Raw genomic sequence first — 26,446 nt, forward strand, 5'->3', positions numbered from 1 at the left:
TACTTTCAACAAGCTACAGCTGCCTATTCAGCATAAGGAAATCAGGTCATACATTCTGTGTCTAAGACATTTATTGCATGTCATCACTTCCCACAAAGCAGCTTTACAACTGAATCTTTCCTTATAAAGTATGCATAAACAAACATTGTGCACAAAAAGTCAAGACACCTTGCTTAATATCCCAAAGTAATGAGTACATACGTACCAGAAATTATATGACTGCAATAATTGAGATTTAATGCAACACAATACTGTATTGTAGGTCTCCCATTTAAAAGACAGGCTCCCTCTCACTATAAAAGCAATACGACTTAGTGAGGCACCAGAAAACTATTATATCTTAAAATGAGAGACTACTTCTGATTATAGGGCTTTGCTTAAAATAATTTAAAAACTTTTTAAAAAAAGCACTACAATGCCCAAGAATTCTCATTTTAGTTTAAAAAAATCCCTGTAGGTTTGAAAAGGTTCCCATCCATTTTAAACTGGTAGGAATTACTTGGTAGGTGTCATCAGTATCGACCTGCAGAGAGAAAATAACACATCACTTCAAAATCTGGTGGTTTTTTTGAAAAAAGTTTTGCAAGGCAGGAGAGAAATTAAAGGCCTCAACACTTACGTGGGGTGTAAGAACGAGATCGAGATCTGTATCTTCTGTAATAGGGTGAAGGTGAATGTTTTCTAGGAACAGTGCAAACATTTTACTTCTTAAGAAATCCAGAATACAGATAGGACTTTGATTACATCAGCACTCAACCTTACTGCTTACCAAACACCAAAGAGGGAGCAATGCTGAAAAAAACTACCCACATCCATTTTATAAATTCACTAGTTACTGTATTGTTACAATATAAATTGTACTAAAATTAACTTTAATTGTGGCTGCTTCATAATTTAATCATAATTTCCCCTCATAATTCAGCATTTAGAGAATACCAACAGCCCTGGTTTGATTGCAGGTGAAAGTGCATTTCATTTCAAAGTTGTAATAGTACAAGCCAGTTTGAAGGTTAAATGAGTAGTTCTGACATGTAGCCAGGGGTTCACCTAATTATGAAGTTAAAATTAACCTACATGGTGTCATGTTGCATTGTAGGGTTTTAGAAGAATGAGTCACTGTTTAATTTCAACAACTTGCATTTACATGGTGCCTGCCTTTCATGGAGAATAATGCTCAAGGCATTTTATAGGAGCGTAATAGACAAAAATGATGCTTGAGCCAAAGAAAGGGAAATTAGGAGGGGGTTAACAAAAGGCTGATTTTAAAAATCTGAGTTTTAAGTTAGGTCTTAAAGGAAAGTGGGAGGTAAATTGCAGATGGGGTTAGGAAAGGAATTCTGGACTGTGGAGCCTAATGGCTAAAGGCATTGCTGCTAATGGCAGGGCAAAGTGAGGGAGCAGAAGCAGCCAAAGCTGGAGGAATGGAGTGTTCCAGGGTGAGGCTAAAGGAATAGAGAGCCTAGGCTGTGAAGGTACATAACAGGAGGATGAAAACTTTAAATTGCAGATCAAGGACTGACATAGGTCAGCGATAACTTGCATTTATGCAGCACCAATTGCAAATGTTCTAAGTACTTGACAGGAATATTATTAACTAAAATTTGTTCAAGCCACAAAAGGGAGTAATAGGATAAATGACCAAAAGCTTGGTCAAAGAGTGAGGTTTTAGGGATGTTTTAAAGGTGTGAGAGAGCAAGGATAGGAGCAGGACTAGCAGTGCAGGGTAGGGTAGGATATGGATAACAGTGTTTAGGATAAACTAAAATTTATTGAGCATGGAGGATAGCAGACTAGCCAGGAAAGCGTTGGAATTTGAGTTTGGATGCTGACAATGAATAAACAACAGTTGGGAAAGGCCTACTAAAATCTAATGATCCAATTAATTCACCAATACCCTTCAAATTAAGATTTGTTTGATACAACAGGCATTTATAAAGCATCTTCAACTTGGAGGTTTACTGAAATGGAGAGATCGTCAGGCTGTAGAACAGAATTAGGAGAAGGGTTGAGGGAGGTTACCAAAGGCATTTACACAGAAACAGATTTCAGGATGCTTTTGAAGGTGAAGGTGGGGAGAGAATCAGCAAGGCAAACACCCTTAAGTAAGTGAATTCAAGAGTACTGCACTGGAAGGGTTACAGCCAGAGTCAAAGTAGCGGAATGTAAAAATAAATAGCAACAACGTCTATGAGTAGACCATATCCAGTTTGAGTCAAGCATTACCTGTAGCTGTAATCCCGGTCATCATATCTGTCACTGTAAGAGTCATTGTAATGAGAAGAACCAACACTGCTGTAAAATGTCAAAAAATGGCGACATGTGCCCAATTCAGTAATCACTATGAAAGGTATTGTGCAAAAAATAGGTTTTGTATGAAAAAGACTGAGCTCACGTTGTTGGTCTGCCCATGTAGATTCCTGGAGTTGGAGTGTGGGGTCTTTTTGTAATGGAATAATCTACCCTAATGCGTCGACCATCCAGTTCCATCCCATTAGCACGTTCCTTTGCCTGTAGAAAAAAGACTAGGCATTACCTTGATTGCAAATCACATCGTGGGGGAAAAAAGTGTAGGTCTCAATGATTAACTAAAACACTTGCAACTTCCACTCAGGCTGGTCACTTTGCAATTTTACCTGGAGTCAATTTAATATTTTTAGTGTGTGGAATCTCTAGATTCAAATTTTATATTCAGATAATTCATTCAAATAATTGAAATTTTAACTACCAGCAGTGATACTCTGAACAGGCAAATTATCTCATCATCAGACAGACAACTGCAGCTGTTGCTGGAATTGATCCTGCAGTTAATATACTATTAAATACCAATCAACAGTTAGCATGAACAATAAACAAAATACTGGGAACACAGATAAAGAGAAAAGTTTGGTTAACATTTTGAGTACAGCATGCTGTCAAACCTACGTGAGCTGGATGTGCTTTGTATTATTTCTCTACCCCAAACCACACTACTTCAGAGCTTTACCTTTAGTGCAGTTGAAAAGCATAAAATTTGAGGAATTACAAGATTACACAAATGGCTGCACAAAATGGGAAATTTACTAATAAGGCCATTTATTTATTTATAGTCCTAAGATTTGGAGGGATGGGAGAGAGGGAGAGGAAAAAAATGAGACCCAAGAACATTTTTTGTTTCTCGCTTACCATAAGAAATCAATACTCAAGAGTCTGTAGTTTCAACTTCCACCTAGTACATCTTATGAAAATATAAGCTTATCACAGTGGTCTACCTCCTATCCCAAAACATACAAGGGAATGATTTGAAATTATACCAAATAGACTACAGTACAGTAGGCTATAGGTTGGGATTTCATGATGTATCTATTGTATTGGAAGGATGCATTAACGTGGATGAAGCAACCACGTTGAGCACACATTAGTAAGAAAACATGCAGCAATCTAGAGATCTACTTGTCCTGATTAAATGTGGAAGCCTGGAATTCCATCAGTCGGAGTGAAACAGTTTAGCAATCTGTCCACGAACACTATAAAAATACGGAAATGCTGGAAATGTTGCCAACTACAACACAAAATGTTCCAAAATTGCAGATACTACCACAGAACCGTTTCTTCTTTGTTTACGTGGACGTGATCAACTGAACATTTCCATCTTCTGACACTAGCTGTCCACTACCCATTTTTCCATTCAGATTTTGATATTTAAAAGATAGTTAAATCTATTAAAATCTTAAAACACCTGATGAAGACAATTATAACAAAGTAGACCGGCTAAATACATAAACTTATGAAACTCCGGATCCGGTTCAGGTCCTTATGAAGAGAGCAAAACTCGCCATTGGTGATTTTTTTCCCCCCAAGCAAAACGCAACATGGTCTGTTACTTGTTTCTCAGTTTCCGCTTCAACTTCCCTCCTTGTCATCTTTACTACTTACCTTTCTCCCCATAGATAAAAGCAAGCTGCTTATCTCGGCAAATCAAATACGCATAACGAACAAGAAAATATTGCAACAGTTAAAGATTACATTATGTCGCCTTTCCCCAACCCAGCCTCTCAGCGCCAGTTGTAATCTGTATTTTTTAAAAAATAACTTTTAAATGTAATTTTGGGAGGGGGGCTTAGAAACCTGTTGTCCAAATGTGAAGTTTAAAGCACGAGGACGCGAGGGGAAAGAAAGCAGGCCAACGCCTTTAAGTAAAACGTAATCATCGACACTCAACATGTGCAACAGATATTTTAGCTCGTGATGCTCAGCTAGTGCTTTGCTGCTTGTCCTTTCTCGCAGCCCAGGGCTCTACGGTAACGTTGAATGGTTATGAGACGCTGAACGCGCGCCATTATCAAATAAAATTCAAGTCACGATATCCAATCAGGAAGCTCCACTTTGCAACAATCCGAGCAACCCCCCAACCAATCGGGTCCGCGCCCGAGGGATCACGTGCTCACAGCTCATACAAGCCCGCATATCCAGGCATTTAATACCATGGGCCAATTGCATCAGTTTCAAATTCTTAGGATCCCGTTGCAAATATGTTTTTGACTAAATCGCAAGTATAATCCAGACCCTCCTATTAAGATACTGAATGCAACAGGGGTTAAACACTTATTTCTGCGCCAAGGTGGAGCTTTTGCACTTCTACAATTTTCTCTTTCAAACCTCCCTGTTTGGACGGGCAGGTAACATAAAGGCAGAGCTTGTACTAACCAATTGGTTCTCGAATTTTGCTTCCTCTGAGGAATGGTCTATAATCTGTATTCAGTAATAAAAATGGAAAATGCTGGGAAATCTCAGCAGGTCTGGCAGCATCTATGGAGAGAGAAACAGTTAACGTTTCAAGTCCATATGACTTCTTCAGAGCTGGAGGTAAAAATGTGGGTTTTATGCTGCTTCAGTGCCACTTCTCATAAAACCCAGACCTGCTGAGTTTTTCCAGCATTTTGTTTTTATTTCAGATTTCCAGCATCCACTGTACTTTGCTTTTATTAATCTGTACTCAACATTTCATCAAGGTTGGGTGCTCACCATGTACACTCCTTATCATTCCTTTAGCTCTGAAGTCATACGGACTCAAAACGTTAACTCTGTCTCTCTCCACAGATGCTGTCAGACCTGCTGAGTTTTTCCAGCATTTTTGGTTTTTGTGTACACTCATCCTACTTTGTGGCACATTACATTGGCACACCCAACTTCTATGCCACTCAGTTGCTTTCATTATACCTTCATTTATCGTACTAAACCCAATATTAAAAACAATTACCATCTTTCAGCACTTGCTCAACCTAGATTAACAAGAACAAAGTGTTGCGAAGTTCATAGTACATACAAAACACTAAACTGTTCAAAAGTTATATCATAGCATTCTTTTAAATGAACTGTTTTATTACGAGTCTCCCATTGACTTAGTTTGAGGTACTGACTGTCTCAACAGTAAACATGTCCTGGGCATGGACAAGCACTGTTAAAAATTATGCCACTTATAATATCCCACATGGTAATATCGGAGACCTGGCTCAAAGGAGAGAACTGGAAAATTAATATCCTTGACAAGGTTCCAAAAAGATAGGGAAGAAAGAAAAAGGAATGCCAGTATTGATCCATGAAGCTATTATAGCACAGGAGAGGAATTATGCTAATATAAACTGTGAAAGCAACAGTGTAAAGACCAAAGCAGGAGAGGAATTAATGAAATGTGTACAAAAGAACTCTCTTGGTCAGTGTGCTTCTATCCAACAATTCAGCAAGCAATGTTGGATCTAGCTCTGGAGCATAAAGTGGGGCAAGTGGAATAGGTTTTGATGGGATAACATTTGGGGAATAGTGATTGCAATATCATTAGGTTTAGAACAGATATGGAAAAGAAATGGCACAATCCAGTGTAGAAATTCTTAACTGGACAAGAGCCAACTTCCAGGAGTTGAAAAGAGAACTAACCAGGTGGATTGGAATCAAAAAATTGCAGACAATGCTGTAATTGAATGATGGGAGGCCTGCAAAGAGATGGTTTGGGTACAGAATTGACATTCCCAAAAGGTGGAAAGGACAGACAACCAAAGCCAGAGCTCATTGGAGACTAAAGACACATGAGACAGAAAAGGAGGGTTAATACAATAAGTTTAACAATGAAGTATGAGAAACAAGCTGAATATAGAAAGTACAGAAGAGATCTAAGAAAGGAATAAGAAGGGCATAGAAAATAATACAAGAATAGATTAATGGTTAACTCAAAAGGGAACCCAAAAGTATTGTATAAACACAAAGAGGGTAGTTAAAGAAACATTGGAGTTGAAGGAGGACCAAAATGATCATCTGGAGGCAGGGGCATTAAATGAGTAATTTCAGTACTTTGCATTTGAGTTCACTAAAGAGATGTTGCCAATGTAGTGGTAAAAGCAGTAGAGATACTGGATAAGATAAAAATAGATACAGATATACAGTACTGAAAGAGTTGCCAGTCCTCAAAGTAGAAAAAGTCACCTAGTCGAATGAGATGCACCCTAAATTGCTAAGGAAAACAAGGGTGGAAATTCCCAAGGCTCTGGCTACAATCTTCTAACTTCCCTTGGTTATGGGGATGGTGCCAGAGGACTACAGGGTTTCAGATGATACATTTGCATTAAAAAGGGGGGGGGGGTAAGAGGAGAGAAAGAGGAGAGGGTATAAACCCAGCAACTACAGGCCAGTCATCCTAACATCAGTGGTAGGGAAACTTTTAGAAAACAATAATTTGGGATAACATTAATTAGCATCTGGAAAAGTACAGGCTAATAAATGAAAGCCAGATTGTTAAAGACAAATAATATTTCACTAATGTTGAGTTTTTTGATGAAACAGAGGATTGATGAGGGTGGGGTGGTTGATGCTGTATATATGGCATTTCAAAATAAGTGCATAACAAAATGTCACATAATAGACTTGTTAGCAAAACTAAAGCCAATTGGATTAGAGGGACAGTGATGGCATGGATACAAAATTGGCCAAGGGACAGAAGAGAGAGAGCAGAGAGTTAAGTGTTTTTCCAGGCTAGAGGGAAGTTACACAGTGGTGTTCCCCAGGAGTTGGTTTTAGGACCAGTGCTCTTTGATATATATATGAACGATGAAAACTTGGGAATGCAGGGCATAATTTCAAGGTACAATACAGAACTTGGAAATGTAGTGAATAAGGAAGATAGTAACATATGTCAGGAGAACACAGACTGGCAAAATGGGCTTACTCACAGCAGATTAAATTTAATGCACAGAAGTGTGAATTGATAAGTTTTGGTAGAACGAATGAGGAGAGGCAATATAAGCAGTTCAATTTTAAAGGGGTACAGGAACAGAGACACAATCTTTGATGTTGGACAAGGCTGTTAAAAAAAAATACAGGTCTTTGGCTTTAGCAATTGAGGAAGAGTACACAAAATCATGCTCTACAAACACTAAGGCTTCAGCTAGTGTAGTGTGTTCAATTCAGCATCACACTTTAGGAAGGGTGTCATTCTGGAGCAATTATGACTGGAATAATATCAGGAATGTGGGACTTCAGATATGTGGAGACTGGAGAAGCTGGGGTTGTTCTCCTTAGAACAGAGAAGGGGAGATTCAGCAATTGTTCAAAATCATGAAGGGCTTTGATAGAGTAAAAAAGGTGAACCTGTTTCCAATGACAGAAGGGTCAATAGCTAGAAAACACAGATGCAAGGGTGAGAGGAGTGAACTTTTTATTTTATACACAGCAAGCTGTGATGTGGAATGCACTGCCTTATAGGGCTGTGGAGGTGGAGGCAGATTCCACAGTAACATTCAAAAGGAAATTGAAAAAATTACAAGGCCACAGGGAAAGAACAGAGGAATTAGATGAATAGCTCTTTCAAAAAGCTGACACACAAAGTGGACCAAATGGCCTCATTCTATGCTGGATCATCCTATGATTCTGAATGAATTCTTAATTATCAACTCCCCTGCCAGCTCACTGAATAGATGAATTGCATCGTACAGTGCTGAGTTATAGACACCAACAAGATCCCACGTGACCTTTGGGCTGAATTTAAAAACTTTAGGATGTGCAAATTTACTGGCAAGGCCTGTTCCAATGCCCTCAAGATGGCAGTGGGCCTCCCTGGACCACTGTTACAACTGTGGTCTGTTAGGCCATTTGAGTCAATAACTTTGGTGTAGGGCTATAGTCACATATAACCTAGAAAGAGAAAGGACATTTACAACAATTCAACTGATTCATGGTCACTTTTACTGATATTAGCAACTTATTTCCAGATTTTAAAAACAACATTAAAGTTTTCAAATATCACTGTGGGATTTAAACTCTTAATTGTCTGGAATTAACCAAGGCCTCCAAATACTATTCCAGTAACTGTAGCACTATTTTAAATGCACATATTTAAGGTCCCTAATGATCTCTGGGGTTCCAATGTTCCTGGGCTAAGGAGAGAGGGGGAAGAAATAAGCCATGTATTTCATCCCTGGGCTAGACTGAATGTGGGGCTTTCCTCAGTCACACCAGTTGGTGTATTTAGCCATTGAGCAACTAGATTTCCATCATTTTATGGTACATGATTTTTCTGTTTCAGGTGGATCTTGGCAATATTAATGAAGAATTGACAAGATCTGCAGACTATGGCACTATGTTTTTTTCTGCTAACATTGTACTCTACAGTGTGATAGGATGCAGGGTCTACATTATTTCCACACATATTTTCTTATGGTCAACCCTAAGATTTACTAGACATGGCTATGTGATTTTGCATAATAGTGAAGAAGCAAAGAAATTTTTAAGAAATGGATAGATTCTTGTTCCTTTACTAGCATCTCCTTGTACTATTCCCCGGACTGTGGACCCATTTTCAGAGCTCTGCCAATTTCATACTAGGCTTTCAGGTGACAGAGAATCCTAGGAAAATAGGCTAATGCCTGGGCATCCACTTGGCACCAGGAAAACAATTGCACCCACGAGCAACTGGAAAACATCACATGGTAAACCGTGGTTACAAACTGCTTTCGTTTAAAATGGCAGAAAAGAGAAGCTACTCAAGGATGAACTAGCAACAGGCAACAACAGAACTTAAAAAACTGTACAACTCCTATGATGTTCTGATGGACAAGGACATTACTTGGTGCTGTACCAAGTTATGAAGGTTCAATTCCTGATCTACTGTCAGACAGATAAAGCCACTAAAGTTAGCCTTGGGGTCAATGTTCCACCTAAACCGTACGGGTGCGTGACTATGCAGCAATCTGAATACTGCGCAGTGCAACAAATTAGTTCACTTTAAGATGTGTCTATACGCAGCTGTTCCCCCATATTAAGGGAATGCACAGTGCCAGCAGAGCATACAAAGAAAAATTACAGGGAGCATTGCTTAGGGTCTCAGGTTTCCAAATACTGATGGCTAGCCAGTAGCATTCCACTGGGGATGTTGAATGAGGCTCAGCTGTGGTGCACTTTGTAACCTACTAGCCTTTCTTGGTTCAACACATGAAAATAAAAGCCACTTGGGCAAAGTACCAAAGAACTGTAGTCGCCTGCGGAACTGTACCTCAAGCAACAATCAGTGCCTTGAGGAAAGAATGAAAAAAAAAAGTGGGATAATACGTAAAAGGTTCTCTCCATAAACAGTTTTGCTGCCAATGAATCTCCTACACAGCAAGGCTTCCATGAACTAAAGGGCCAGCTTCTTGAGGTTATCCTGTTCTAAAATTTTTGTTTGTGAAAACCAGAATCAAAGTAGAACAGGAAAAGGAAGCTTTTACTAGCAATTAAGTATACAAGATGGTTTTACAAGATGGTTTACCTCAAGGCTATGAATAAATTGTAGCAATAGATTTTATATTTATGATTTTTCCAAGGTTATCAAATAGTGTACTAGATTTAACTACCCTATTCATAGCAAAAGCCAAGGAAAAGCAACATTTTAAGCTTTTTGATGTGGCTTCACTTGGGACAGAAATTACAGCCTTCACATCTCAGACTGGATTGACAGCAGCAAAGCAAGACTTTTTGTTACTTCTGAACTGTGGTAACAGAAGAACACTTAGGCTTGTCCCCTAATGGCTATTCAGGCTGCTGTTTAAACATACTTCTTTAGAGTCTTCAACATTTTCAAAGTAGACAAAAGCAAATCCTCTTGATCTTCCTGTCCGCTGATCATAGACAACATTGATTCCAGCAAGTGGTCCATATCGTGAAAATACTTCACGTAGCTCTCGTTCGGTGGTGTACAAGCTCAGACCAAACACTCCTAGACAATTATTAGGGTTTGGGTTGCTCTAGAGAGGAAACAAAAACAATAGTTCAACCTTCAAAATTTCATTTTAGAATGGGAACAATACTGACATTAACATTTAAAATATAAAATGCTCCCCTCCCTCCCTGTGTAACCACTATGGAACTATGGTTAATGAAACGTATACTTGTTTGCGGATATCAGAGTGTCACCTTTCAGCTACAAGCCACTCTTGTAAACAATAACCCTTTTGGCTTCATCAGCAATCCTGCAGATCAGTATCCAGGGTGGTTTTGGATATTAATCAGGTGTCTGAGCCAAGATAAAGTCAGCACTGGCTGGATACACAGTAGTAAAATTAACAGGTTAAAACACCTTCCACCTGGGTAGTAGTTTATGTTTTCCGTTATACCAACGTACCCTTCCAATTATACTTTCTTTCAGGAAATTCATTTCATAAGTTATTTTAAATTACACTAAGAAAATTATTTTTCATTAATAAAACTAATCAAAACCTGCAGACAAGAGAGAGCTGCATGAGAATGAGCCTGATTAAACCCACACTTGTTGAATGTCGGTCTGCATATCTGTATAATCTAAAGTTGTACTGGAGGAAATGCAGGGGTAAATGCAGGGAATTTCCACTATCTCAGTTTCCTGCCATGTTTTCCGTTCCTGGACGAATTGCACTTGCTACCAGAAAACACTGGTGTGCATCTTCTATCTTAAGATAAGGGTACTAAAATTAGTTCCAGCAATCCTGTTTTAGGAAGAGAAAAATGATCAAGCTCTTGCTCCTGGTGGGCATACACAATCCCTGTTGTAAATGCAAATGTGGATTCCAAGTGAGGACAGGATCATGATTGATTCTCCCCTCTCTCCCTAAAAGATTTCTCACTTCATCTACCCCTCTAAATGGGAATACATTAAGAGGGGTAGATGAAGTGAGAGATCTTGGCATACAATTACACAGGGTCCCTGAAGGCAGCAGTTTAAGTAGACAAAGTTGTAAAGAAGGCATATGGAATGCTCTCCTTCATTGGCAGAGGTATAGAATATAAAAGTAAGGATATAATGTTGGAGTTGTATAAAACACTGGTGAGGCCACAACTAGAGAATTGTGTGCAGTTCTGGTCACCATATTACAGGAAGGAAGTAATATCTCTGGAGAGAGTGCAGAGGAGGTTTACAAGAATGTTGCCAGGGTTAGAAAAGTGTAGCTACAAGGAGAGATTGGATAGGTTGGGGTTATTTTCCTTAGAACAAAGAAGGCTGAAAGGTGACTTGATTGAGGTATACAAAATTATGAGGGGAATAAATAGAGTGGACAGGATAAAATTGTTTCCCTTGGTGGAGAATTCTAGAACCAGGGGACATAGATTCAAGATAAGTGGCAGAAGGTTTAGGGGGGACATGAGGAAGAACATTTTTTATGCAGAGGGTAGTGGATGTCTGGAATTCACTGCCCAAGTTGGTGGTAGAGGCAGAATCTGTACCTAAAGTGGTGTAAGCTGCAGGGCTATGGGCCAGGTGCAGGAAGGTGGGATTAGAAAGGGCGCCTGGGTGTCCCCAGGCTGGCATGGACAAGATGGGCCGAATGGCCTCCTTCTGTGCAGTAACTTTTCTATGGTTCCCTCTCAAGTCAGTCACTTTGCACTTGGCTTCTTGCGTATATCTTAGCCATTTTTATGCACCCAACAATAGCCAGTTGCAAAATAACATTAAAAGACATCTGAGGGGAGGTTTCTGTCCCACTCATTGTGTTTAGAGAATGATATGTGGTGAGTGAATCTTTTAAAAACGGAGGAAAACCAAATAAAAACAAAATATAATCAATTGAGAGCCCATAAATACAAACAGTGCTAAACACCCAAGTCAACCCAGGTCTTGTACCTCAGACATTTAAGTTGTCAAGGAATGTGACTCCCAGCCAATCTTTCAGTAGTACTGACTAGTCAGAGTATAGAGCCTTATAAATGGTCATGGTTGTACAGTAGCAAGTTCATCCTTTTTTTGGAGGAAACAAAATAGGGAGGTACAAATAAAGGCTATTTAGAAGCGGTATCTGGGACCACATTTTCTCCATACCGCTCATTCGTTTCAGATAGACTCAATTCTTGACAAGTAGTCTTATAAATGTTACCCCTTTTGCTCTGATGGAGATCTATGGTAAGATAGTTAGGATCACTGTTGAAATGAAATGTTGAATTGCTGATATGCTGCTTTAATATATTTTGCTTCAACCTGCTCCTGTACTTTATAGAATTGTGTTGCTGAGTGGCAATGATGCAGAAGCATTTGATGAAAGATTCACATTTACTGGTGGTAAGGTGAATTCCTAAAGAGCAAACTTTCTTGCAATTTAGACTCTTTACACAAATCAATCAAAAAAAAAGCAACGGGTGACAATGTACACTGACCCGGTTTCCAATATGACGTCGTCTTCTCGATATAGGAGAGTGGCTGTTGCTTCTCCGGCGCCTGTACACAGGTGAGTAAGATCTACTCCTATGTCTCCTCCTGTATGACCGAGAGTGTGATCTGGATCGTGAATAGTACTTGGAGCGGCGTCGGGAGCCTGATCTGTTAAGTAGAATCAAATTAACGGTGATTATAAACATTCTGGCCAGTAGGAACCAATTTTTTCCAAAAAGAACAATAATACATTTATTTCCTACATTAAACATAAGAGCTAGGAGCAGGAGTAGGCAAATTCAGCCCCCCAAGCCTGCCGCACTATTCAATACGATCATGGCTGATCTCATTTCGGCCTCAACTCCGATTTCCCGCGCTGTCCCCATAACCTTTCAACCCATTACTAATTTAAAATCTGTCTATCTCCTCCTTAGCTTATCGATTCAGCGTCCCGCCATCCATTGCACTCTGAGGTAGTGAATTTCACAGATTCACGGCCCTTTGAGAAAAGTAATTCCTCCTCATCTCTGATTTAAATCTACCACCCCTTAGCCTAAAACTATGGCCTCTCGTTCTAGAATGCCCCACAAGGGGACTACACAAGAGTGGCTACACATATTTAGCTGTAAACTGCTTTGAAACAATGTGAAATTGTGCAAAATACTATATTAATGCAATTCTTACTTTAATTGCAAAGAGTAGGGCACAAGTTAAGCATTCCCATAGATGGCAAATGTGATTGTGATGATTAATAACTCTCATTAAATCAGAGCAAGATGGATGAAAGTTTCCCCCAATAGCTTACTGCATAAATCTGCAAATGCTGCAGGACTAAGCAAGGAATATACTAGGTTTAAAGAGAATGTGGAACTTACTACCCAAGAGCATTTGAGGTGCATTTAAGGGGAAACTAGGAGAAGGGAACAGGTGGTTAATATTGATAGATGAGGAAAGATAGGAAGGAAGAGGTTCAAATTCAGCGTAAACGCTGGCATAGGCTGGTTGGGCCCGTTTCTGTGCTGTATTGTTGAATGTACTTATATGTAAGGTGTTGACTAAGTCACAGTACCGTGAAGGAGTGGTGTGGAAGCTATAGTTAGCCACAATGCTTAAAGAACAGTCAGTGTGACAGTCATATTAAGGTTGAAGAAATGCTGATGTTGCAGATTGAAAGTTCATGCAATTTAAAATAGCTAGAGTCAAAATGAAAGCTGCTTTTGTTTATCAAGTTACTAAATGAAAGGCTTAGAGAAGAGTTATCTACAGGATCTGGTCAGGTTGGGTTTTTTTAAAAAAAACTGATTAAGAACAGATTTTCCTCTAATGCCAGTGAGTTTATGCATGAGCAGCTGAGTCAGATACACCAGCAAGATTCTGGTTTTGATTCACTGCGCCAAATTAGCTGACCTCAGGTGGAGCAGCAATAGGAATGCAACAGTTGTCCTCCTGGTCTCTGCTTAGGGAGCAGAAAATCAGGGAGGGCTCCTACCCCTAAACACTATCCAGGAAGTATGCATGTCATTTGAGGACACCATCAGGCATGCAGATATATTTTGCTATGGGACTCTGACTTGAGGTTCACACATAAACATTGGTTATTTGAAGATATTGGAGGGACACTGGCACTTATGAACATATACATCAATACTGAGTCAATACCTTCGAAAGAGTGGTGTGGACAATACTAATTGATGTTTGAAGTATGGTTTTGAGGGGGTGAAATCATGTTTAACCAATTTATTGGAGTTCTTTGAAGTAGTAACATGTGCTGTGGATAAAGGGGAACTGGTAAATGTACTGTACTTAGACTTCCAGAAAGTGCCACATCAAAGCTTATTGCAGAAAATAAAACCTCATGGTGTAGGGGGTAACATACTGACATAGATAAAGGATTGGCTAGCTAATAGAAAACACAATAGTCATAAATGGGTCATTTTCTGTAACGAGTGGTGTGCCACAGGGATCAGTTCTAGACCCATCAGCCAGAGGAAATATCATCCCTGCATCCAGCCCTGTCAGAATTTTATATGTTTCAATGAGATCTCCTCTCATTCTTCTAAACTCCAGTGAATACAGGCCTGGTGGGCCCAATCTCTCCTATGACAATCCTGCCAACCCAGGATTAGTCTGGTGAAGCTCACTTCACTCCCTCTATGGCAAGTATATCCTTTCTTAGGTAAGGAGACCAAAACTGCACACAATATTCCAGGTCTTGGTGAAGCTGAGGTAGAAGATCAGCAGAGCAAGCTCAAGGGGCACATGGCCTACTCCTTCTTCCTGTTCTGTCTACGACCAGTATTTTGTGACAGAGGTATCTTTTTGAGAGAAGGGAGAGGAAGAAAAGTTAGGGAGGACTTGGGTCCTGATGGACTTCATTCTAGGGTCTTAGAAGTGGTGTCTAGTGAGATAGTTGATACATTGGTTTTAATTTTCCAAAATTTCCTGGATTTGGTGAAGGTGCCATTAGATTGTAAAACAGCAAACATAACTCTGTTATTCAAAAAGGGAGACAGACAGAAAGCAGAAAACTGCAGGCCAGTTAGCTTAACATCTGTCATAGGGAAAATGTTGGAAGCTATTAAAGATGTTATGGCAGGGCACTTAGAAAAATTCAGGCAGAGTCAACATGGTTTTGAGAAGGAAATATCACATTTAACCAATTTATTGGCGTTCTTTGAAGGAGTCACATGTGCTGTGGATAAAGGTGGATGTACTGTACTTAGATTTCCAGAAGGCATCTGATAAGGTGCCACATCAAAGGTTACTGCGGAAAATGAAAACTCATGGTGTGACATATTGGCATGGATAGAAGATTGGTTAGCTAACAGGAAACAGAGGGTAGCCATAAATGGGTCTTTTTCTGGTTGGCAGAATGTAATTAGTGGTGTGTCACAGGGATCAGTACTGGGGCCTCAACTTTTTACTATTTATATGACGACTTGGGATGAAGGGACCAAAGGTATGGTTGCTAAATTTGCTGATGACACAAAGATAGGTAGGAAAGTTAATTATGAAGAGGACATAAGGAAGCTCCAAAGGGACATAGATAGGTTTAAGTGAGTGGACAAAGATCTGGCAAATTGAAATTGCCCATTTTGGCAGGAAGAATAAAAAAAGTGTATTATCTAGAGAGGGAATGTGGGGCTCTGAGACTCAGAGGGATCTAGGTGTCAGTGCATGAATCACAAAAGGCCAGTAAATTACGTACAGCAAGCAATTAGGAAAGCGAATAGAATGTTATCATTTATTGCAAGTGGAATTGAATATAAAATTATGAAGGTTATGCTTCAGTTGCACAGGGCACTGGTGAGACCACATCTGGAGTACTGTGTACAGTATTGGTCGTCTTATTTAAGGAAGGATGTAAATGCATTAGTAGTAGTTCAGAGAAGATTTACTAAACTAATACCAGGAATGGGCAGTTTGTCTTATGAGGAAAGACTGGACAGGCTAGGCTTGTCGCTGCTGAAGTTTAGAAGAGTAAGAAGCGAATTGATTGAAACATACAAGATCCTGAGGGGTCTTGACAGGGTGCATGTGGAGAGGATGTCTCCTCTTGTAAGAGAATGTAGAAGTAGGGGTCACCCATTTAAGATAGATGAGAAGAATTTTTTTCTGAGGGTAGTGTCTCTTTGGAACTCCCTTCCTCAAAAGGCAGTGGAAAAACACTGTCGTTGAATACTTTCAAGGCAGAGGTAGATTGATTCTTGATACCTAAAGGGGTGAAAGGATATCTGGGGTAGGTAGGAGTTTACAGTCAGATCAGCCATGATATCCTTCGTTTGCCGATTCTGCAAGTTAATTAATGTCTTCCTATATTTTGTCATAGTCCTCTGCATTAATTACCCCCTGCTTTGTGTGTCATCTACAAATTTTGAAATTGTAGTTCAATTCCGGAGTCTAAAAGTTTATATAAATGATGAACAGTTGTCCCTGCACCAATCCTTGTGGAACACCACTTTTGCCAATCTCAGCAACTTGTAGTTTCAATCAAGTCGCCTCTTACTCTTCTAAACTTCAGCAGCCACAAGCCTAGCCTGTCCAATCTTTCCTCATAAGACAAACTGCCCATTCCTGGTGTTAAAAACAAAAAACTACTGCGGATGCTGGAAATCCAAAACAAAAACAAAAACAGAATTACCTGGAAAAACTCAGCAAGTCTGGCAGCATCGGTGGAGAAGAGAAGAGTTGACGTTTCGAGTCCAATGACCCTTCAACAGAACTCAGTGTAGTTAGGAGAGGGGTGAAATATAATTCTGTCCGCCAGAAATCCAGATGTAATGTTGAACCTATTCTTTATTACTGACCACGTAATATATTTGGATTTCCAACAGGCTTTTGATAAGGTACGGCTTCATAGACTTGACTAAGCTTAGGCATGTGGTAAGAGCACGAGTAGCAGAATAAATTGCAAGCTGACTACAAAACAGGAAAAAACAGAATAGGGGCTAAGTTAGGTACAGCAAGCAATTAGGAAAGCGAATAGAATGTTATCATATATTTCACCCCTCTCCTAACTACACTCAGTTCTGTTGAAGGGTCATTGGACTCGAAACGTCAACTCTTCTCTTCTCCACTGATGCTGCCAGACTTGCTGAGTTTTTCCAGGTAATTCTGTTTTTGTTTTGCCCATTCCTGGTATTAGTTTAGTAAATCTTCTCTGAACTACTACTAATGCATTTACATCCTTCCTTAAATAAGACGACCAATACTGTACACAGTACTCCAGATGTGGTCTCACCAGTGCCCTGTGCAACTGAAGCATAACCATCATAATTTTATATTCAATTCCTCTTGCAATAAATGATAACATTCTATTCGCTTTCCTAATTGCTTGCTGTACCTAACTTAGCCCCTATTCTGTTTTTTCCTGTTTTGTAGTCAGCTTGCAATTTATTCTGCTACTCGTGCTCTTACCACATGCCTAAGCTTAGTCAAGTCTATGAAGCCGTACCTTATCAAAAGCCTGTTGGAAATCCAAATATATTACGTGGTCAGTAATAAAGAATAGGTTCAACATTACATCTGGATTTCTGGCGGACAGAATTAAAGGACATGCAAATTCTGAGAAGATTGTAAACTTCACAGCATTATACTGGGAGAAGTACATGTTATCCAAACTTAAAGATATCCAAATTCTTCTGTAGTATTTTCACTCACCGTGACCTAGACCTCGATCTAGATCTAGAGAATGATGTCCGAGATCCTGACAGATTTGACGTTCTTGACACAGAACGAGAAGCAGATCGACTTCTGGACTTGGCCGGTTCAGCTGTGCTCCCACTCCGTGATCTTGATGTTGATCTCCCATTCTAGAGCATCAGGACATTTCATTATCAAACAGAAGAACAGGTAAAACTCCAGCTATAACCTAATCAGGCAAACATCTTATTCTCAACTACAGCACTTAATTTCGCCTCAACAACCTCCCTAATAAAGCAAACCCCAATTAACCTAACTAGAATGTTAAATTTCCCTAAAATCATATTTGTTCCAATTCATTTTTCTATAAATCCATCTGTTTATAAATTTTAGCATGCAATTTATACTACAACTGTAGCACACAGACACAAATAGACTATATACATTACTTGGCCTAGGTATCTTTTCTCCAGACACCTTCTTTTAAATTTACTTCACTTGCTTTTACTTTTTTCTTTTCTTCATTCTTCATTTTTCAGTTTTCTCACACCGAGTATTCTTCACCTTCCAAACCACTTAATGCCTTACACCATGCATGCTCTTCTATCTGACCATTCTTCGCTCTCATTTCAGCTTCAAATTTATTTGACTGATCTGCAATACTTGTGTGTATAGTCATTATCTTGATTATCTTCCATTATTCCACCTTCTTCATGTATATTAACCTTAATGGAAAAAGAATATTCAGCATGATGAGGTATATGGGTTCAGATTAAAACTTGTAAATCTTACTTTCCCCATTAAACTTTCTCCACCCATTTTGGGATTTTAGTTTTTGAAGTGTCTATCAGGCCAGGGATAAGCAAATTAACTTTTACTCTTTTTTATAAATCAGGGATAATACGAGTTCCTCTGGATCAGAGGTGACACAATGAAGTAACTTGCTGCTTTAATAAAAACTGTGGTAAAACTTTTTTTTGTTTAAGAAGTGCTACAACTAAAATTTCAAGACACCATTATTGATCACCCATCTTCCTTCGACACAAGTTTGAATGTCTAACAGAAATGTATTAGAGGAGGAAATAGGTGATGGCGATCACCGTGTCCTTTCATTTGGCATAGGTTTAAATTCAGCATCCAGCTGATGTGTTAACAGCTGCCTCCTCTCTCTTTAGCTTTAAGACCTCTTCATAAAATTAGTTTCAACAGTCTCAACTGAATTCCTACTGAGGCCAGGACCACCTTTACAGTACAACTGTAGCTCTGTTTCACTTTGGAGTCAAATTTGACCATGACTCCTGTGTACATTACAATTTCATTGTCCGTGCAAAGCCAAAACCATTCTGCAACAATGCTACAGTTGTAAAGTAAAAGCTGTCTTTGTGACTACAATGAGAAAACTGTTTAATTTCTCTGTACTAATTCCCCTGCCCTGATCCTAATCAACACAAAAAGAAAATCACAAAGAACAAAATACAATGGAATGAATCAGCTTTTTCCTTCCATTATATAAACAAACTGGGTGGGAAACAAGAGGCAGGGTAGGGGACCATATGGAGATCAACACTCTCATCTACTCTAACCTTCAGAATTACAAGTCCCAATAACTCATCCTTCTGGGAATGTTCATAATTTTATTACAATCACATAATTCTTAGTATTGCTACAACAATTCCACAGAAATTAAAACATAGGTACTATAATAAAATAAGATAAAACACTAGGAATACAACAGCAGTTCTGAACTGATCAGTTAGAAACAGAGTGGCACCAAGTCAGTCATGCACCTGTAAGAGAAATATTCTAAGAATCACCTTAAATGAGTCCTCAAAATGAAGCTATAATCACTGAATACTAGAAAAGAAGGGGGCTAATACTAATAAATCCTCTAAAAGCTATTAAGCCCACCAGCCCACAGACTCAGAGGGATAAAGATGCCCTTTTTGAACCTGTATTTCATCCCATTGCTAGAAAAGACCTGAGAAGTTAGGCAGTAAATGAGCGATCTGGCATTTCTAGGTGCTGGTGTTTCATTGATTTGAAGGTCAACAAGGATGTGAGATGACTGACACTAGAAGGGTTGAACTCTAACAAAAATATCACTCGGGTTAGTCAATAGAATGGAGATTTCTTTAGAAAAAGTTAAGGATATGTAAGATAGTATTTGGATTCCAAAGTTCAGTGTTAACTTCAGTTCCTTGTGGTAAGTGCACAAGTTCTGTGCCTTGTATACATAGTATGGTATCCATAAAATGGGAAACTGCATCTCCAACACTAAAAGAGAGATTACAGAGGGTGAGGTTTTAGGCTATGTCAGCCAGATACAAGCATATACAAATGTTCCACTTAGACATTCAGGTTCTCAAAATAAAGTTGAGATTTAAACCAACTAGTCCAGATACATCTATCAGTACCGATGAATTTATCCAGGAGCAGAGGATCCAGAAGGAATGGGTCCTCTGGATCCTCTACAGGTGGGGGTGGTTCATCACTCGACATCTCAAAAGACTAATTTTATCTTCCCAAAGGAAAGCAAGGCCACCAGTTCATCCACACCAGCTCAATGAGGTTGTATCATTTCAGAAAGCATTGCTAACCTTAACATATAGACTTATATAGACAGGCTATTTTATGCTGTTACCTTGCCAGCTAATCAATGAGCCTAATCCTAAATGTATTTCTCCAATTTCTATCAATCTTGGGCACTGATTTCAACCTTATAATCAAAAAGCAGTTAATTTTATTTTACTGTTACATAACTGAACTGTCTTTGTAACCTCGTTTATTTCTTCTTTGTAACCTCTTATTTATTTCAATTAAATCGATCTACAACATATTTGCATACTCAAATGTTTGTTTAAGTGCAAGCCATGATTTTAATAACCAGTTGTTAGTTCATGCGTTTGTTCTGACTTCTCTGACAATTTGAAAAAAAGTTAGTAATCCATTCAGTGGCTAACAAAGTACCTGATGGGAGGTTTTAGCAGCATAAATGCAAATAATATGAACTGGCTTCTTTAAGGCAAATTTAGACAGGTTAACTCCCAGCGTAAACTGAGTGGTAAACTCCTAACTGCCCCTTGATACGAAATTAAGGTAAAGGGTTAAGGATTTGTCCAGTGGTCTTGATGAATATTTTCGTCAATGTATCAATCCCAGCATTCTCACACATTAGAAAATCTGAATGACCAATGTGGGCTTCTGAAGATTGGTAATGATGCTATTTGATAGGTTATCTTCGGAACGCAAACTTTTACATTCTTTCATATGTTTCAATGGTACAGTCCAGAAGTAAAACCTAAAACAATGCGAGAGAGTTAATATACATAGAAGACATTCATGGATATGAAACTGTGCCAAGCTGATTATCTAATATGGTGATTACTTCAGCTGGTTTAATTTTTTATTATTTCATAGAGGGTCTGCACTTCAGTAGTAATTTCTATTCTCCACTACCTCAGTCTCAGGTCTTTCCTCTCCATCCCTGATATTCAAGACAGCAAAAGATATTACAGACAGAGACAAAAGTAGATTGTTCATCCTGTTAGGTCTGTTCCACTAATTAAAATAATAGTTTATCTGTACTTTAACTGCTTTGGCTCCATATTAATACCCTTGACTAGCAAAAATCTATCCATCTCGGATTTTAAATTATTAATTGAACCACATCTTTTTTTGTGGGAGAACGCTACACACTTCTGCCTCTCTCCCAAGTTCTCTCAAATAGCCTGGCTTTGATTTAAGGTTATGTACACTTACCCTAGACTCCACCCCACCACAACAGCAGAAAATGTTTCTCGCTATGTACCCCATTAATTTCTTTCAAAATCCTAAAAACTTCAATCAAGTGACCCTGTAATCTTCTATATTTCAGAGAATATAAAGCTAATTTATGTAATCTCCCCTCAATTTAACCCTTGGAGCCCTGGTAACATCCTGGTGAACCTGCACAGCACTCCTTCCAAGCCAATATATCCTAAGGTATGGTGTAGTCCAGACATGGTCTATCTGGGGCTTTGTAAAGCTGTAGCAAAACTTTCTCCCCTTGATATTCGAGCTGTCTAGATTATAAAAGCTAACATTCTATTAACCTTTTTGATTAGTTTTTGCTGGATTTTTTGCATGTGACCACTACATTTTAGTGATGTGTACAAGATGTTCACCTTGCTCATATTTTGAGTATTTGTGGTAATTATTACATTTCAAATCAAATTCAAGAGCGAGCCTAAAATATACACATTAAGCTAAACACTTTCCTGAAATACAATCAAAATGGTTCAGCAGATGCATCCAGTTGGTAATGACCTTAAAGTTAATCTCCGATTTTGGAGTTTCAATTATCAAGTAAAAATGTATTTCTGGAAAGCTAATCTTAAAAATTTAATACAATTTTAAATGTGTAGGTTTATGTCAGTTGATTTAAATTACAAAATTCCTCTAAGTTATTTAAACCAGAGAGTTGGGGGGGGTGTTTTATCAGTTTTCAAAAAGATCACTAGGTAAAGTGTCTCAAGATGGTAGAAGCTTTCCTCCATGGAACATATTCTTATAATGGTTGTCAAAATTTAATTTCTTGATAAATTAAGGGTTATGCTGATGAGCACCCTATCCACTACCTTAAACATTCACTCCCTCCACTACAGGCACACTGTAGCTGTAGTGTGTACCATCTACAAGATGCATTGTAGCAACTCACCAAGACTCCTTCAACAGCATCTTCCAATCCCTATCTGGCACTTAAGAACAAGGGTAGCAGACGCATGATAATCTATGATTTAAGTTTACTCACATGAAAGGAGTTAAACATATCTATCCATGTTATATTCTTAATTTTATCAGGTACTTAGGTTGCAATAGCTCTTTCAAAGAAAGCAAAGATGCCCTTCTGCAAATTTGTGTACAAAACACTGGCGATCCTACATGGCGACATAACATACTTATTGTACCATGAACACTCAACACTTCCATGCGGCATGCTCAAAAAGCAATAAGGTTATAGCAGACTTAAATGGATTAAGATACAACAGCTCACTTCATGACTCAGTGGTTGTAAACATTGGCTGGGTAGTACCAAGCCAAACAGACCATGAAAGTCCTAGGTGCAAAGCTTACTGATGCTGATATAATTAACTTCAGTGCCCAAAGGCTGGGAAAGAGAATCTAACTAGGCCTTTCATTCAATTTCTACCAATTGAACTTTTATGTAAAGTGCAAATGTATGGATGCCATATGAGAGAAGATAGGATTCAAAATGGAAACAGGAAATGCCATGGCAGTATCAGTGAATAGGGGAAGGTCATCACAAGATTGAGCACACAAACTAGAAAGTAGGAAACAAAAATTTAAGTCTTAGAAGTGTTAACTCACGCCAATTAAGAAAAAAAAATAGAAGATCTTACCCCACAGAACGTCTTCAAACACGAGAACATTATGTAAAGGTATATGATTGAACTAATTTTTCAAATCTGTTTCACAACCAGAATGCTGAAAGGTTCTTTAATTTCCTTTGCTAATTTATGGCTTGATTGTAAATGCTTTAAATGCAACTTTCCTAGCTATTCACTGAGTTGAGTCAGTTACTACCTGAGCAATAAAGGCCAAGAGAACAACAGGCTTAATCCAACATCTGTGCTGTGCTATCCAATTGCAGGTTTAATCCTACAATTGGCTCCTGGGTTAGGGACCCCAGTTGGTAGTTTTCCTCCAAGCATTTCTAAAGGTATAATTATTCTACTGCACGTAGAAGCAATAAAAACAGTTCAAGGAGGTGGCTCACCACCATCTTCTCAAGGACAATTGGGGATGGGTAACAAAATGCTGGCCTTGCCAAGGACATCTGTATCCCATGAAGGAATACATTTTAAAAGAATTCAAAAGACTATCTTCAATTTCACTGAAAAGTGACTTTCTTTAAAAAGGACATCTCATTCAGTGGAGACATGCACTTTTCAGCAGCAGTTGCTGAGAGGCAAGTCAGGAGCAGATGATGACTTTTTCCTCAACTCAAAAGGCTATCAGACAAATTGTAATTACCTCACTACTGCCCAGCTAAGATCATCTACCTCAGCAGAAGTGAGTATTGGGCCTACGACATTTCAGGTTTGTACAGTTCAGTACCATACAAAGCAGAAGATTTCCCTTAATTTTGTTTTAAGCAGCAAACATGGGTATCAGGTGAAACATCTTACAACTGTCCCGATCATGGTAGTGTGTGGGACTAACGCTTGCAATGCAAAGGAGCTTTATATTATTTTAATGAATTAATATTGTGCAATTCCAGAATAAAAGTTCCAAATATATTCTTTTAAAAAGGGCAGGGCAGAACTTCAACTAGTTATGCTACAAATGTTAGGACACATTTAACTACTCAATTCTGCACACAGCTCATTACTGACATCCCAGAGTGTGAAAAGAAATCATAAGAAGAGTCCCCTCTGGCTACTTTATCGCACCCTCTGTGTCAAGCCTAATTGAGGGTGATGCTAACAAAACAACTTTCAATAAACTGGACGTATGACTGATGATTTGATTCCATCTCAATGTCAGACTTAGTACAACTTCCAAGACTGTTCCAAGTCAAACCAGAAAATATACTAAACGTTAGATGACTTTTGTTAAGATAGGACCTCAAAAATACAACACACTGTGGTTAACAACCTACTCAAATAGCCATAAATGAATTGTAATTACACTACTATACTTGAAAAAGTGTATTGTGAAAATGTCAGCTATATGCAAGGTATTTTCTGTATTTTCTCTTTCAGAGGCACTTCAAGTCCAGTTCCACATACACAAATAATCCTCCAGTATCTCACCCACTGGCTATGTCAACGCCTACTTTACCTCGCGGTCCATCCAACTAAGCACAATCCTGTTCATGTACCAAGACCAATTCTGGCAACACAACGCCTAATTGAGATCAACTAACTCAATGCAGACCTGTAATCAAAATCGGGACCTTCAGGTCTGAACCAGTACCAGTGACTTATCAAGCTAGCCACCAGGAAAACAGCAATCAGCAAGCTCAGCCCCTTAGAGAAAACTACCTAAAACTAAAACCGATGCAACTTTTGTTGCTCTGATGTAAACAAGTCTATTATCTACGTTGTGCAACATATTAGGTGAAATCCATAAGGGACAGTTACATAAAAGCAATTACAATTTCGAGTTGATCAGTCTTGTATAAACATTTTTATTTGCATCTACCGTACAATATATATTTGATACGAATCCTGTTTTGACCTGCTAGTACTGCATTGCATTGACTTGCAAAGCAGCGTTTTGCAAATCAAAGCTCCGGGTTTAAAATAGGTGATTCCCAAGGATTGACAGCTGTTTAAATAAAAAACTTCTCTGAAAATAATTCTCGCAAAGGAATCAACCAAACATTACAAAAGCTGTATGTAGGAAAATTGAAATTTCAGAGACACCTTACAAAAATGGCTGACAATAATAAATAAACCTACCGTCTGCTTTCAATTGAGGCTGGAAGCAAAGCATTGCAGCGGGGCGGCGTGGGAGGGGAGAGATGAGTTTATGTTTAATTTTTAGAAAATAGAAGTTACACTTATTTTTAAAAATGAAGGGAGCACGTAGACATTTTTGAAAATATATAGATGCCTCTTTGGTCATGCAAGTAAGGCAATAGGATGGCAATAAACCTACTGCTCACCAGGGTCCTACTTGTGGTCAAAAGGAAATGATTTACAGAAACGAGAATATATAAACCCTGGAATGGCAAACCCTCAGAGGCTGCGCTGCAAACCCACAGACTCTTCATTGCACCATTTCTACTCACCCTTTCCTCATCAGTCAAGTCTTCCGTGTCACTCATTTTAACAAAAGCAAACAAAAGAAACACACACACAGCACACGCGGGCACAAATAAAGCAACAAAAAAATATATATTTTAAACAACCCGACGAAATTAAACACAAACTTTTACCGCGCAACCCTCAACTAAACCAAACAACCGACAGCTGACAAAATGGCGCCCTGACAACCAGGTTCCCTTTTATACCGCGCGTCAACCGACCCTGCTAGCGGAAGTGACGGTGAGGATAAACGCTGACTGACGTTCTCACTGGCCAATAGGCGTTCAGACTTCTGATAGCGCCCCGACCTCTTTTTGGCAGGGGCGGGGCTTACTGAACCGTTAAGTTCGGGAGAATCAGAGAGATCCTAGAATGTTCTAATGTCACTGAACACGAAAAAGTGTTGGTTTCGGAATCGGATTGTTGGCATCCAGTTGGGAAGAGATTAGAGACAGAGGGAGGCAACTGGAGCAATAGGAGATTTCTTATGCATTAAGGGGGAAATGTTAGATAAACGCATAACGTGAGGAAGAAGGCTATGCTGCTAAGGTGTGATGCAAAAGATTGACCCTCCGGAAGGACCAAATTGAATGGATTTGAATAAGAACATAAGAAATAGGAGCAGGAGTAGACCATTTGGCTCCTCAAGCCTGCTCTGCCATTCAGCAAGATCATGGCTGATCTGCTTGTGGTTGAACTCCACTTACTGGCCTCCCCCTCCCTCCGAGCATATATCCTGTCAAGTCCCCTCAGAATCTTATATGTTTCAATAAGATCACCTCCCATTCTTCTAAATGCTCACCTTTTCATGATAAGGCAACCCCTTCATCCCAGGAATCAACCTAGTGAACCTTCTCTGAACTGCCTCCTTAAG

The 26,446-nt window shown here is 39.0% G+C and overlaps 1 protein-coding gene across 4 annotated transcripts; it reads right to left on the reverse strand.

Moving 5' to 3' along the window:
• Window positions 1–53: 53 nt before the first annotated feature.
• On the reverse strand, window positions 54–25,739 carry LOC144667865 (transformer-2 protein homolog alpha-like). 4 transcript variants are annotated; one of them, XM_078529427.1, is made up of 9 exons: window positions 25,557–25,677; window positions 18,261–18,483; window positions 17,777–17,928; window positions 12,622–12,784; window positions 10,056–10,244; window positions 2,393–2,508; window positions 2,224–2,292; window positions 620–681; window positions 54–523 (listed from the first exon to the last, which is right to left on the reverse strand). In XM_078529427.1, the coding sequence occupies exons 2-9, from the start codon at window positions 18,288–18,290 to the stop codon at window positions 513–515; spliced, it is 792 nt and encodes a 263-aa protein (XP_078385553.1). In that variant the 5' UTR covers window positions 18,291–18,483; window positions 25,557–25,677; the 3' UTR covers window positions 54–512. The 4 variants fall into 4 exon arrangements, with proteins under 4 accessions (XP_078385553.1, XP_078385554.1, XP_078385552.1 ...); XM_078529428.1 differs by lacking the exon at window positions 18,261–18,483 and having other exon boundaries at window positions 2,224–2,256; window positions 25,557–25,739; XM_078529426.1 differs by lacking the exon at window positions 18,261–18,483 and having other exon boundaries at window positions 2,224–2,289; window positions 25,557–25,739.
• Window positions 25,740–26,446: the final 707 nt, after the last annotated feature.

Source organism: Cetorhinus maximus, chromosome 25 (assembly GCF_964194155.1).
Source record: "Cetorhinus maximus chromosome 25, sCetMax3.hap1.1, whole genome shotgun sequence".
Lineage (NCBI taxonomy): Eukaryota > Metazoa > Chordata > Chondrichthyes > Lamniformes > Cetorhinidae > Cetorhinus > Cetorhinus maximus.

Coding starts and splice junctions, on each gene's coding strand:
- LOC144667865 (XM_078529425.1), bottom strand. CDS start 25,592: ATGAGTGACACGGAAGACTTGACTGATGAGGAAAGG. Junction 2,509..10,055: donor ATGTTGAAGACTCTAAAGAA/GTATGTTTAAAC, acceptor TTTTTTCTACAG/GCAAAGGAACGTGCTAATGG. Junction 682..2,223: donor GACCGGGATTACAGCTACAG/GTAATGCTTGAC, acceptor CACTGTTCCTAG/AAAACATTCACCTTCACCCT.